The sequence below is a fragment of the Vombatus ursinus genome, unplaced genomic scaffold (genome assembly GCF_900497805.2).
Source record: "Vombatus ursinus unplaced genomic scaffold, bare-nosed wombat genome assembly UNPS02014179.1, whole genome shotgun sequence".
In the NCBI taxonomy this organism is placed as follows: Eukaryota; Metazoa; Chordata; class Mammalia; order Diprotodontia; family Vombatidae; genus Vombatus; species Vombatus ursinus.
In genome coordinates this window covers 1,054,139-1,069,881 of record NW_020953957.1, presented here as the reverse complement: position 1 = coordinate 1,069,881, position 15,743 = coordinate 1,054,139, and the positions used below count along the sequence as shown (strand labels likewise).

The 15,743-nt window shown below is 38.0% G+C and overlaps 1 protein-coding gene across 4 annotated transcripts in view; it reads right to left on the bottom strand.

Annotated features, from left to right (window-relative positions):
• Positions 1-15,743, bottom strand: part of PHTF1 (putative homeodomain transcription factor 1) — a 46,161-nt gene that overhangs the window by 10,436 nt on the left and 19,982 nt on the right. For all 4 annotated transcript variants that reach the window (XM_027860396.1, XM_027860397.1, XM_027860398.1 and 1 more), the window contains 5 exons: positions 7,018-7,146; positions 4,808-5,080; positions 3,275-3,406; positions 2,201-2,287; positions 192-347 (listed from right to left, as the gene is read on the bottom strand). In XM_027860396.1, coding sequence (XP_027716197.1) covers positions 192-347; positions 2,201-2,287; positions 3,275-3,406; positions 4,808-5,080; positions 7,018-7,146 — 777 coding nt within the window. The remainder of the gene's footprint in view (positions 1-191; positions 348-2,200; positions 2,288-3,274; positions 3,407-4,807; positions 5,081-7,017; positions 7,147-15,743) is intronic.

Below are 15,743 nucleotides of genomic sequence, written 5' to 3'. Positions count from 1 at the left end.
ATCCACTGCACCACCTAGCTGCCCCGGAACATATTCTTCTTGCTGTGTTTTTGTGTCTGTCTGCCCAGGGCCTAGTACATAGTAGGTGCTTAACAAATGTTTGCTGAATTGAATGAGATTAGAAGCAGCAGTATCACCCCCAAAAGACAGCACAGACCATAAGCCAGATGAGTCAAGTACACATGTGTTACCTGCTCCGTGAGCAGTACTGAAATATTACTGTATTTCTTATTGGTTTCAGATCCCAGTGAGGCCAGACGTAATAAGAAGAGCAGCAGGGCTGTTTCCCAAATCAGGAACTCCCAATTATAAGCATCATCCAGAAAGGTTTTATGGCCTTGGAGAACCTACAGAAATGAGACACACACAGATGTTACAATCACAGCAGTTCAGAAGAGTCACCTCAGTCTTCATATTAATCTGTTCCCCACTGGTACTATCACAATCATGCGAAGGACAAGTGAACAGAACCATGCAAAGCAGAAGAGTCAACACTCAAAAATGACAAGGTTTTCATATGCTCACTGCACTCTCTGGAAGGTTCCTTTCTCCTCAGAAAAGTTTCTGAGCAGAGGGTGAGGTGGTCGGGCCTGTGTTTTAGGACAATCACTTTGACAGCTGAGTGGATGATGGATTAGAGTGGGCAGAGGCTTGAGGCTGGGAGACCAGGTGGCTACTGAAATAGTCCCAGTGAGAGGGAAGGGAGGCCTGGACTAGAAGGGCAGGTGTGGGAGCTGAGAGGAGATGTTTGAGACAAACTGAGAAGGTAGAAATGACCAGATTTGCAATGGACTGGATGTAGAGGATGAGTGAGGAGGAGGTAGGGATGATTCCAACACTCTAAGCCTAGGTAAATGGGAGGATAATGATGCCCTTGACAGTAAAGGGAAGCTGGAAAGAGGGGTAGATTTGGGAAGAAAGATAATAAGTTGTTTTGGACATGTTAAATTTGAGATGTGGGACTAGCTCAGAAGATTGACTAGGACTGGACATATATTATATATTATACACACACACATACACACACACACACACATCTGGAAGCCATCTGCATAGAAATGGTAACTGAATCTAACGGAGCTGATAAGATCACTAAGAGAGATATCTAAGGAGATGAGAAGAGGGCCGAGGACAGAGCCTTGTGGGGCACTTGTGGTTAGAGGTAACCACCGTGGTTAGTGGGTATGATAAGGACTTAGCAGAGTGCCTTGCACATAGTAGATGCTTAATAAATATTTATTGAGTGACTGACTGACAAGGATGAAGATTCAGCAAAGGAAAATGAAATGTGATCCCAGGTAGGTGAAGAACCAAGACAGGGCAGGGTCATGAAAACCTAGAGAGGAGAAAGTATGGAGGAGCAGGTGATCAGCAACTTTAAATGCTACAGAAAGGTCAAAGAGGAGGAGAAAGGCCATTAGATTTGGCAGGTAAGAGATCATATAAGAATAACATGACTACCTCATATGCTTTGTTAAAATGTCGATAGCTATATTTATGTCCATTAAACCATGAGCTCCTTGAGGGCAAGGACTGTCTTTTGCCTTTCTTTGCATTCTCAGAGCTTAGCACAATGCCTGGCATATAAGAGGCACTTAATAAAATAAAAGGCACTTGTTGACTGACATTCTATGACATTCCCCGATCTACCAATATAGTAACCCTGTCAAAAAAGGAAATGAGGTTAGCCTGGCATTACATATGTTTTTGATGAAGGCATAGTGTCTCTGTGATTCCCACTGCCTTTTCTAGATGTTCTACTAACCGTCCCTTTAATAATTTTCTTGATTAGGACTCATATTTTCACTGATGCAACAACTGCCAGTGAGGAAATTCCCTCTACCAATGCAGATCGGCGACTGGCTTACAACTTATCATCTAGAGAGGTGCCTGGGGTACTAAGAAGTTAAGTGACTTGCCCAGGATCACAGAGCTAGTGTAAGTCAAAGGCTGGACTAGAAGCCAAGTCTTCTTGACTGCAAGGCCCTCCTATCCACGACATCACAATGGATAAACATTAGACCCCAAAATTCTTAATTTCAGATTACAAAGGATTCAAAAACAGTTAACAAATTCACAGACACTTTTCAAATGTAACATACCTTAAAATGAAACCAGCTAAGATACAGAAGACAAACTTTGAATTTTAAACAACAGACAACATACAATAGCATTTTCATTTCTTCTATGAAATTCTTACCTGGGCACAGCAAATAAAAGCAATTGAAAGTGTAAGTAAGAACACTGAAGAAACAACCACATCAACTGAGCGCTGTGGACCCCGTCTCTGTAAAATGAGATATGATATACTAAATGTATCAGACTGGAAAGCTTAAAATATTTAATTCTAGATGTTACAAAAAACTAATGGCAGTAATCTAGCAACTTCATGACCTAAAAAAGCAATTAACATTTCAAACTTTTATACATTTTTGTTTTAAAAAGCTAAAGGTTTTTAAACATAGGAAGTTAATGGTATAGGAGCTGAAGTTTAAAAAAAAAATCTCCAAACCCCCAATTCAAAGTTACTATTTTGTTTAGAAGGGAGACAGATCTTAATACTTCTAAAATCTGTCCCCTTTCTAAATAAGGCAGTAATTTACCCAATGAGATACATGTATATTCAAGTGTGTCCCAGAAGCAAGGGAAAATCATAGCACTATTATAATATACTACTCCAACTCCAAGAAATTTGCTTTTCTTCTTTCTTATCTAAATTCATCTTTAAAGGTAAATTCCTATAGGTGGGTAACAGCACCTATCTACAAGCTTTATTCTTGTCAGCTATGAACGTCCCTTCCTTGCTGGAATCCAGTAATAGTGTGCAAGCATTTATGATAATAAATATTGATGTAGTTCTTTAAAGTCTACAAAACACTTTCATCACAACCACCTGTATAGTGGATAACCAAATTTTATTATCCCCATTTCAGAGATAAGGAAATTGAGGCATAAAAGAGGGTGGGATCATAGATTTAGGGCTAGATGGGACCTTAAAGATTATCTAGTCTGACTCCCTCATTTTATAGATTAGGAAACTGATTCTCAGAGAGATTAAGAAGCTTATTCAAGGGAGAATAGGAAGTAAGTGGAAGAGCTAGGACTAAAACTCAGGTCTTCTGCCTCTAAAACCAATATTCATTCCAGTACATAAAGCTGCCTCCAAAAAAATAAATACATGTAATGTACCAAATTACAGGTTGATGGTAAACTACTGCAATGTCTCTCTATGTAAATTCTAAGTCTCTCCATATAATGTTAAGATAAAATTTACCTTTAAATAAGAACGCAGTGATAGCCATATCTTAATGTTCTCCACCTTTTTGAGCCTGAAATGGGGGATTTCATATTTTCTAGCTTTCCTGGCAGAGGTAATATGACTAAAGAGTTTTGCAAATAAAAATCGCTAGGGAAAAGAAAAACATACAAAGAGAAATAATGTAAACATCTGTCAACCTCTGTTACCACCAATTCCCCCTGGGAAAAAAAAAGAAACAGCATGAAATTTTACTCAGGGTACACTATAATAGATGACTAAATTTCTTTTTTTTCTGTTTTTTTTTCTTTTATTTTTATTTTATTTTTCCCCAGTTACACATAAAAACAATTTTTAACATTCATTTTTGAAACTCTGAGTTCCAAATTCTCTCCCTTCTACCTCCCTACCCCTCCACATTGAGAAGGCAAGCAATTTGATATAGGTTATATATGTGTAGTCAAGCAAAACATATCCATAATGGAAGTTCTTTAAATTAAATTAGCTTTGCAAAACAAATTCAAACTGATATATACAACTAACTGCAATCACTCTTATTAGGTGGTTTTGCCTAATTGTTTTGGGATTATGTATTTGGTAGGGGGAGAGCTGATTAGGTGTTTGTTATAAAGTATCTGTTAAGTCAAAAAAAAAACCAACAAAATTAATTTAGTATTCAAAACTGAAGAGAGAGAAAGACAAAAGTGATCAAATGAAAACCTCTCCCACTTCTCAACAGAGATGAGAGGGAGGACTGACCCCCTATCTGCCCCAAACAAGCAGCAGCCCCAGCAGGACAGCTCTAAGTGCTCGCTCTACTTGACTTAAAAACAAATTTGCCACCATCAAGCTCATGTTATCACTTATAGAGTTATTTAATCTCCTTCTCCTCCACGATCTAATATATAGAGAACTAGTTCTATGCCTCAGGATGCTAAAGAAAGTATTCAGAAAAAAGACATTAGCTAAGTACAGAACATTCACTATTGTGAAGTTGAGAAGCCCAGTTCAATAGGTGCAGAATAGGTTTCTAAATTTTTTTCTGATCCACAAAAATCTTACTCTAAGAAAAGTCACGGACAGAAAATTATCTCCTATTCCTCTAGTTGATTTTAAAGATACCTGATAAGTCCATTTCCAATTAAAATTTTCCAGAACTTCACCAAGAAAATGTTAAGAACTAAGCTGTATAATGATATAATGAAAGAAACTCTCCCATTTTTTAAAAATGTCTTGGGATTCATGTGATACTGTGAGAGAAACATTATTTTTTCCATGTCCAGGAAGAACTTGATTTATGCAGCTGAAAAGGTACACACATCACTGAATACACTGAAAATAAAATGACTGATGTTAAAAATCTAAGTTATTTTTCAGATTCATAGCCGAAATCCCTTTGTTGCTATTCATATTCTTAAATAACTACACACACATGGGTTACACATAATAATTATGTTATTTCAAAGACATTATCTTTTGTATAGCAGAAAAATGAAGAGAGTGGTCCCACTGCAATAGAAAGAAGGAAGATTCATTGATCCTCCCACTGACCTGCTTGTACGTTCTTTCTGCCACACACATCATAAAAAAAAACATCCAGGTGAGACACAAGCGCTCAAGAAAATTGATCATGGCAAAAACGACGACTGAAAACGAAGGTGGTGCCCCACAAAAGAGAGTCAGGAGCTCCTCAGTCGAGACAGATCGCATTTGGTCCAGGTTCTTCTCGTGGAAGAGTCGGTATAAGAATGGGAAAAATGCTAACCCAGCAGTTACAATATTTCCCAGCATCTGGTAACCTACGCCCTGCTGATATGCATTAACCTAGAGATTAATGAAAAATTACCATTAAATAAGGAAGGATTTACAAAGGTCATATTTATAAAAAATTATTTTTGAAAAAATGTATTAGCCCTGCTTTCCATAAGTGGATCTGTTCATGGAAGATTGTGAGGTTTCATATACACTTTATCAGTCTTTTTTTGGTTGATGCTGGGAATTTGACAAAATATTTATTAAGCATTTATACACTATGTGTTAGGGATATAAAGGGAAAAAGGAAACAATTCCTGTCCTCAGGGAGCTTATATTCTAATGTGGGGATAGACAAATAGAGAAGCATAATTTAAGGTAAATTGAGGGAAAGAGAATTAACTAGGGAAATCAGTGACTGCTTCACCAAACTTATCCATGAAGTAGTCAAGGATCCTGAGAACTGGAAATAAGGAAGCCTATTCCAAGCACAGGGGAAAATTCCTGTAAATACACAGAGGTAGGAGATGAGTTCCATAATAGCTAGTAGTGTAGTTTGGCTGGAATGCAGACTTCATGAAGGGGATGAGTAAGAAATAAGGCTAGAAGCATATGTACAAGTCCAGCTGCTGAAGGCCTTAGCTGTAGGAGTTTATATTTTATAGTTCTTTTTTCTCACCAAATTTAGGATGCATTAAACCTAAGCACAGCTTATTTTTGATATATTATCCCCCTTTCAAAAAGTTCTTCTATCAGCTCATACTGAAATTCAGAGAGGCAGACCGGTACATAAGCTCTGCCTTGGCACAGGAAGATGTGGGACCAAGTCCCACCCCTGATACATTCTGAGCAAGACAGGCCACCACCAGGTGCTCTGGGGCCTCAAGATTCCTTCGAAGCTTTTGAAGTTGCGGGGATTTTCTTTATCAGAGAGAGTTATCTCACTCTACACTACACATTCTCTACAGTAATGAAATCACAGGCCCAATCTCAATCCAAATCTAATAAGGTACTGATGAAATCCATGAACAATTAGCACTGGATTTGGGAGCATAAAATACAGGGAAAGAGAGAGTTGGGGAAATTTTGACACAAAATTGAAGAAACTATGCCAATTTTTTTAGATAAAAAAAAGAACAAAGAAAAAAAAAACACCACCCTGTAATTTTAATACTTACTCCCTCCACTGACACAGATCACAATACTTCCATGTTTTAGTCTGACCAAAATTACATTTCAACACTTGGGGGCCAATTTTCTTTCTATAGACCTTCCTATACATAGCTAAATTGGTCCTTGGATAACAGATATAAAATCTATGGTTGGGGGGGGGATCTATATTTGAAGATTTTCTATCCTAAAAAAAAAAAAACAACCAGAGCTTATATTCTGCTAAAGTAGCCTTCAAGAACCTAGTCACCCCAAGCCACTATCAAGTAAATGGACTTCAGCAAGGGAAGCATTTTTATAAGAAATTTAATATTTAACATCTCAGAAGGAAAAATATCATTAATATCAAAATTATCACATAACTTATTCACTTCATACAGAACACTAGGGACCCAAGGACCACAATTTGGGAAGTGCTGGAATAAATCTATTGATTTAAGATTCTTAAACCTTTCTCATTAAAGATTAGGCTTAAATATGACAATAAATATACATAAGGAATAATAGCAATGGTTGTCCATATACAACAAACAAGGAATAAGATATAGGCAAACACCAGTATCCCTCCCCTGGAAGGAGAAGCCTCTTCTGCCCTTCTCCTTGTTAGTGACACATGTCAGACTTCCCCCAAGGGACTAGGGGGAGGGGAAGGACACAAAAAGAGATACCTCTTCCTTCCAGACCCCACAGTATGGGAAAAACAATAAAATATAAGAATTTGGAAAATTTAATTTCTCTACACTAGATACAGAATTCTTTCAAAACAGCAAATGGTGCCCACAATGTGGAATGTGTGAGAACTGTTTCAAGATTTAAAAAACACACGCAAAAAAACTTACCCTACTCATGATGATGCCACTGATTTCCAAAACAGACATATCCATTTTTTTGCATTCATTACCTTCCCAAATTATTGCACTCACTCGTTCAGAGGCAGGGCTCGTATTCTGAAGCCAGAACAAATGGTTCTAAAGGTAAAAATAAAGCAAGGTTTCTTATCAAGTCTTCTCAATCTCCTCTGCTAGCATTTCTTCCTCACTCTTGTCCTAAGGACACTTACAATGCACAGTAGTCACCCTCAGTAAATACCTCCACAAATCCTCTCAGTTAATCTATTCCCACCATCTTCCCCAGAACTGGAATTCAGGTTGGATGACCATCTGTCATGGATAAGAAAGGATTCCTGCACTGAGTAAGACAGAAAATCTTTCCAGTTCTAAGATTTTGGATTTGTAGCTGCCGCTTAGATGGTTCTGTTTAGTTCCTGCTACTGTCACTTCAAAGGTAAACAAGAGAGCAGAATAAAAGAGCAGATTAGGAGATAGGAAGCCTGGGTTTTACCCGCGACTCTGCTACTGTATAAGCCTGACAAGTCACAACCTATTTGGCTATTAGTTTCCTCATATGTAGAAGTTTGGGTGTTAATATACATAAGATCTAAGGAATATTTAAGTATATGATTCTATGAATAAAACTAAACTCTTAATCATGGCCACTGCCCTCATCCAGGATGTTCTGACCTCCAATCTCTATCTCTTCCAATCCATCTTATTTACTACAGTCAAACTAATTTCCCCCCAAAACAACCTCCATCATGTCACTGTCCTTAAAGAATTTTGAATGTTCTCTACAATTCTGTTTAGACTACAAGTCTAAATACTTACATGTGGTTTTCAAGGTCCTCTATGATGTAACTAATCTTACTAAACCGAAATTGCTAATCTCATTTGCAATATTGCCCAACACAAATAAGACTGTCCTCCAAAACACACCATTCTTCACCACGTCCAAAACTTCACTCATGTTACTTCCTCTGATGACAGAAAAGCATTCTGGTCTGCACCTCCTAATTATTCCTGTCCACTAAGGTTCAGCTCAAATCTTGTGTATTAAAGTCATCCTTGATTATTCTACTTCTCATTCAATTGTCCTTTCTCTAGAGTCACTTATTTTCTTAACCAAAAAACAAACAAACAAAAAACCCAAAAACTGAAACTTAATTACATGAAATCTTTAATATCTTCTCATTGCTTCAAGTATTAGTCTTGTCTCCCCAAGTGATAGGGAAGTTTCTTGAAAACTTAAGAACGAGAGACTATTGTTTCTTCTTTGTCTTTGTATCCTAAGTGCTTAGCACAGTGCCTTGCACACAGTAGGTAGGCACTTTATAAATGCTTGTTGATTAATAATCCTTCTATGGTCCTCACAGTTTGGTGGACACATAAGATATGAGAAAAAGGACTAGAAAAAGACTTCTTCCACATCAAGTGTATTCTCTAGGAAGGATTTAAAGAAAAAACAAGTCCAAGAATTACACGGGATAAGATGACATCAAGTGATTGCAATCTGTACCAGTAAAAGGAAAATCAACAATGAGAGTTTAACAGTTATCTAACTATCTAAGGATTTCATTCAATAAAACATGTTAAGCATCTGACTATTCATCAAACATTTATTAAGCACCCATGTCTATTCAACAAACATTAATTAAGCACAACGTCTGTACTTAATAGAAAGCACCAAATAAGTACTCTATCTAGCCTGCTATGTATCTTCTACATATAGGCTGCTAGCAGTGAGAGGACAAATTCAAGTTTGGAGAAAGTTTGGTATGAGACCCAATTAAGTCAGATCCCAAGAGCATATAAAGATGAAACTGGGAGGAGGACAAAAGACAACAGAAAATGAAACAGATATTTTAGCTTTTCTATGAAATGTCATGCCATTTTCTTCACTGCTGAAAAGAGAGCTTCAGATCTGGGCACATCTCAGCCTCTGAAATGCTACATGAGGAATTATAAATAGCCCTAAAGATGCAAAAGTGGGAACAGCACTGGACCAATTCAGTTTCACAATTAATAAAATAATATAAATAAAATAAATAAAATAAAACATTCACAAAGGAAATGTACAGAAAGTAACAAAATTCCAAGGGCTCGAAGGTATCCATTCTCAAGATACCGAAACTGGGGAGAAAAAAAACATAGATGGTATTACTACAAAAAAATGTGATCAAAAGAATATCACTAATAACCAACATATCTACTTCCTCACCTATACAAAATTTTTATGAGTATGATCTGTACCCCCAGTCAAAAAATCCTTTTTGAAAACAAAACTGTTAAGTTTTTGCAAATAATTTTCTTCAGCAAAACACATCTTCACAGTCACACCACCTGAAGGCATTTATTTTTCAAAAGACATTTGGTGAAGCAAAATAAAGCCTTAAAGGTTTTCATCCCCCAAAAAGTGTCTGTCTCACGCACATACTAATATCATGCATGATTCCTTGATGGATGTAATAAAAGAGATAATTGTTACCACTATCAAGTAAATCATCAAACCTTTGACAAAGGTACCTGCCACATGTGAAAAGCAAAGCTTAAATGGAAGAGGATTCCCTACAAATGGAGCAGTACAGCAAATGTTTCTGTTTATAGACAATATTTTGTTGACTGAACAAAATACTTTGTTATCTGAAAACCGCAGCACCTCTTTAATGATACCCACGGCCACTTAAAAGAGTTTTAGTTTTAACAGTACGTACAGGAAAAACTAAGTGGTTTAAGAATGCTTATTGGACAGAATATGATATACAGATGGATGGGAAAGCCATTGAGTGGGTAGCATTCATATGTGCATACTGGATAGGTACTGTAGATGAACAATGAGCTGAGCCCAGAAATGAAATAAGAGAGTAGACTGGATTACGTCTGTGGCCTCTTAGAACACAGTTACACATGAGGTTGGGGAGTTGAGGACTGCACCAAACCTAAAGTGGTAGTTCTTAACCTGGAGTCCATGGCCAGATTTCAGATGGCCCGTGAACTTGGAAGGCAAATACATATGTATGTATACATACATACACACACACACACACACACACACACACACATATACACACACACACATATATATACACATATATATGTATGTATGTGTATATATATGTATGTATATGTATATATACATATATGTGTGTGTATACACACACATACATATACAGACACATATACACATCAATATAAAATTTATATGTATATACATACATACACACACATATATAATATATATATACACACACACACGCATATATATACATATATACATATACATACACACACACATATATATACATATATACACACACACACACACACACACACACACATATATATATATACATACACACACTTTATTTTCACTGACACAAAAAGGTTCAGAACTCCTGATTCCTATAGGGTCAATCTTAAAACTTTCAGTCATTTGCTTCATTAGTGGACCACACTGTTACAATGTCTGAACATATTTCCCATGAACCAACTACCCAAGTACAAAAGCCTCCTCTCAATCTCAGCGGGCTATTCCCTTATTCCCACCCACCTCAACCCCTTCTGCCTGTCCCCTTCTACTAGACCCTCTGAAACACTTGCTCTATAATGAACAAACTTGCTCTCATCTTACACCACTTCCTCTCTTGTTCCTTCCATCTTTTGGCACTGAGTACTGGGCCCTCCTGCTGACATCAATTCCCTGGCTATACCTGCCAGTGCTAGAGCACTTTCACTCATTCCCTGTGTACTCACTGTTCATGATGGACTCTCCCTATATGGTCAACACTCAGAAACCTTTCCTTCTTTGCAGTCCATGAAATCTAAATTTGTCACCTAGTCCAGATTCTGGTAGCTGTTGTCTATCAGTCCCCAAACATTCTCCCTTCTTTCTGAATTTAGAAATTACAGCCCAGCTCACAAATGTCTCTAGGATCTCTAGCCTAACTTCATTCCTGGGCTTCAGCATATGTGCTGAAGTTCCCTCAAATATGCTAACTTCTCAGTTCCTGAATTTATTCAACTACTTGGCCGATTCTTCCAAGACACTTCAGCTACACTCTTGGATGATACCTTTCCATCTCTCCCTATGCCTTACTCCTCCTCCTATACCTAATCTGCATCCTCAGATCTTTCTATCCCTGAATATGACCCACAGCCATCCACTGTCCTCTTACTGACTACACCAAACTTTCTTCCCTATTTTGATCCCTTGGTGAGTCAACTGAACACTACACTATCTTTTTTTTCTTTTGACTTGGTCTCCCTATCTTACTCAGGCTGGAAACACAATAGCTATTCACAGGCCTGATTCCACTACTGACCAGCCTGGGAGCTTTGACCTGCTCCTGGTCTGGTATGTCTCTCCTTAGGTAACCCATTAGCCCCTGCTTCCAGATGCTTGAAACATTGGTGCCAGACTTAGGACTGACACCCAACTGGTTTAAGCAAATGAAGCTCAGACTCTCCAGTGTTAAGTGATCCACCAGCCTCGGCCTAGCTGCCAGGATTACAGGCACACCCACAATGCCTGCCTAGCCTCTATTTTGAATCCTTTGTTCCCTTATATTATCATCCACTGTTCCTTGCCAAATCCTGACCCACCATCTCCTTCCTTTGGTTCTACCACATACTCCTTAACAAAACAGGAGGAAATCATAAAGCCACGCTGGGGATCGTGAGGGCCCAGCTGAAATTAGCTAATATTTACTCAGAGATCCTGCCACGTGTGGCAGTTATCATCCATGCCCGCTCACTTCTGAACTCCCTGCAGTCTGGCTTCTGACTTCATTCCACTGAAACTGCTCCCTCCAAAGTTACCAGTGATCTTTTAACTGTCACATCTAAGGGCCTCTGCTCACTCCTCATCCTTCTTGGCTGTCTGCACATCACCTTCTCCCCTGGACAATCTCTCCTCTCTGGGCTTCTGTGACTCTGATCTCTCCTGGTTTTCCTCCTCCCTGACTGACTGCTCCCACCTTCTCAGGCTCCCTGGCTATTTCTGCCTATTTTTTACCCTTTCACTTTCTGATCAGCTTCCAGGGGCTTTTCTTTGGATCTCTAGGACTTAGCATAGTGCCTGGCACATAGCAAGTGCTTAATAAAAGTTTATTGGTTGACTGAAGGAAACCAGGAACTTCAGGAGGCAGAGAGGGAGAGAGAGAACACTCCAGACATGGGACAGCCAGCACAAAAGCAAGAGAAAGAAAACAGAGGGTCACCTGGGAGAAATAGCCAGAAGGCCCAAATCTAGGCCTAAAGTGGATTTTTGTGGTAATATTTTGTGAGGGCTGGATCAGGCAGCTGAAATTCTAGAAGCAAGGGGCCCAATTAGGAGTCAGTTATAATATCCTGAATGAGCCCTGAATGAGGATGGAGGCCATGCTAGTAAAGAAAAGAGGACTGATGTGAAACACTGTAAAAGTAGCACTGATTTGATAGAGGATGTGTGAGAGTCCAGAAGACTCCAATAGGAATCCCAATGTCTAGAAAGACAGCAGTACCCTGAAAAGAAACAGGGAAGAGTAGAAGAGAGGTGGATTCAGGGGAAAAGATGATTAATTTAGTTGCAGACATGTTAAGTCAGAGGTACCAGCAGGTGGTGGTTAAATGTGAGCAGATGTGAGCCCAGAGTTCAGGAGAAACATTATCAATCAATCAACAAACAAAATTAAGCACCTACATGGTATGCTGGACACTGATGAGAAGTCATACTGAAGATCAAACATAGGTTTTTGAGGAATGAGTTAGAAGAAAAGATGGAAAAACAGATTATTACCAGGAAGGGGAATTTCAAAGTTCAAAATCATAGACGAAGGTGACACATTTATAAGTGATAAGAGCCAAAGTGTGACCTTATGTGGATGACTGAGGCAAAGCAGAGCTGTGAGTTATCATCCATGGTACCTAATAATGCCGAGCATATAACAGATAGTTGATAAATACTTGTGCATTGATTTTCTCACCGGTTCTGTTCTGAGCCCTCTTCTTTCTCACATCCTTTCTCTCAATCATCTCCTGTTTCCAGGGTTTAATTATCATCTCTATACTGGCAACTCCCAAATGTATCTAACAAGTCCCCATCTCCTCCTTCAGCTCCAGGCTCACGTCACCAACTGCTGCCAGAATCTCTACCTGGAGATCCCATTGGCATTTCAAATGTAGCAAAGACAGAATTTAGTGTCTGTCTCTCCTCCAAAAATCCTTTTTGGATTGAAAAAGTTTATGAGAAGCACTCAGTGCTACAGAAAATGGAGTCATTCAGCTAGGTGGCACAGTGGATAGAGCACCAACCCTGAAGTCAGGAGGACCTGAGTTCAAATCCGACCTCAGACCAAACACTTGACACTTACTAGCTGTGTGACCCTGGGCAAGTCACTTAACCTCAACTGCCTTAAACAAAAGAAAAAAGAAAAAAAAAATAAAATGGAATCATTGTAACCACATTAAAAAAATAACTTAGTTTAATAAGTGACATTTATATAGTAAAGTTTGCCACATACTTTTAGCACTACCTTATTTGATCCTAAAGACAGCACCAATGTGAAATATTCTTTATTCAATTTTAAATATTAATAATTTTCAAATCCAGGTGACACGATCATTGTACCCTGTAACTTGAAAGTCATTAATGACTTATTATGGCCTATCAAATAAAGTTCAAACCAGGAAATCAAAACCTTCTCCAATTTAGAACCTTATCTCCTACCTACTACCTTTCACACAGCCTATGCTTTTATTAAACTGGAACTTTCCACAAACATACTGGATATTTTCTTATTCTAGGTTTTTGTAAATGAGAGTTCCCTACACCTAAAAGGTCCCTTTCCAGCTTACTAAAATCTTCATCTTCCTTATTCCATTCTTGGTAAAAACGATCTTTTCCTCTTCAAAACTCTTATAAAATTTTGTCTGTACCTCACATATATAATTATGTTCTAATTTACATTATTTATTTCTGTGCATAAATTATTTAGTTCCCTGAGGCTAGGGATCACGCTTTATTTAATTTTTGTTTCTCTTTTAGGAGTTAGTACAGTGCTTTACATAAAGCAGGCATTTAATCAATATCTGTTAAATGTTGTTGTTGAATGAATTCTGGTTATGTTTTTCCATTCAAACTTCCTCAGAAAAATATTTACTTAACATTTACTATATGCAAGACACTTAATGGAAACCAGATATGCATTCAACAACTCCTCTATAGGTCTCCAAGGAAGCCCAGAGCCTGGATGCCCACTTCCTCACACCTGGAAGAGAAATCTGATGGAGAACTACAACAAAATAGTAAGGTTCTAAATTCTCTCTCAAATTCTGGATTGGATTAACTGCAAATTCTCAGGCAGTTGCTGGCAATCTACTTCAGTTTGCACTGACTCCACAGTCCAAGGCATCTCGTCGTATCACTATACATGTGAGTAGGATGTCCATTCTCCCTTCTCCTCCAAAATCTAGACCCTCTTCTAATCATCATTCCTCTTTCTCCCCCAGTTCATTTCCAAACTCTGACCTAGTTTATTTACAATGAGGTTTTTTGAATAGACTCTTATCAACCTCTCCCATGTTTTTTAATGTTTTAAAATCTGTGATTTTATTCTGAACTTAATGAACACCAAAAAAAAATTCCCATATGCAAATTAGAACAAAAAAGGGGTATTCTGTTAAATCACTAATATCTATTACATAGAGTTTGCTTTTAAAAAAAATATTTTCCCCAATTACATTTCAAAACGATTTTTAACATTCATTTTTAAAATTTTTGAGTTCCAAATTCTCTCCCTCCTTCCCCTCCCTACTCCCTGAGATGGTAGAGCTTGTTAAAAAAGTATATAATACTTTTTAAAAAAGTATATAATAAAATTCAACACATTACTTTCAGAGTCATCCTTTAATTTCTGAAATCACTTCTACCTTCCACTTTGATCACTTCCTGCCTTCTCACTTTGTCTCCTTATAATGCATACTCTGTAAACTACTGTTTAAAGACTATTTCTTTACCACCATTCATTCTAGTGAGGCTCATCAGTCATCATCTGACTTTCAAGTCATTCTACCAAGTTCAGACTTGTTTGTTTGATATTTAAGACCCGCCCTCCTTCCCTTCCCAGGCTTTTCTTACACTGCTCACCTCCATGAATACTGGGTTCCAGTTAAATGACCATTTTTCATCTCTCAAATACATACTGTACCCTCAAGCCTCGGCTCGAGCTGTGCCCTATATCAGGAATGCGCTCCCTCCCCTTCCTCATGAGTTTAATACCTAACCATCCCTTAAAGGCTGGGAAGGAAGTCAAAAAGACTTCTCTGAACCACCCAGTCTGTAAGCAATTTTTAAAAAAATATAACTTTCCAGGGCACATAATGTGATAGTATAACTACCTATGTTGATGTTTTATTTTATCCTCCTCCTCCCCCAACTTACTTGAAGGGAATACATAAATTTAATCTCTTTTAAATGGCACTTCACACAAGGCTCTCCACATAGCAGTCATTTAATAACTGTCTGTTGTATGGCACCATTGTAAAAGAAATGTTTAGGCAAAAAGAGAAATCACTGATAACCATGGCTTCTGCCAAAATGACAAATGGAAAGTACGCTGGCCAGATGTGCCCAAATCCCTCTTGAGCTTTCCCTAGGGATCCTTTAGGTACCTTCTGAAGACCTTCAATGAACTTAATTTGGGTCTGAACCTGAGGTTAGTTTACATTAATGAATTGTCTCATTTTCCCTTTTG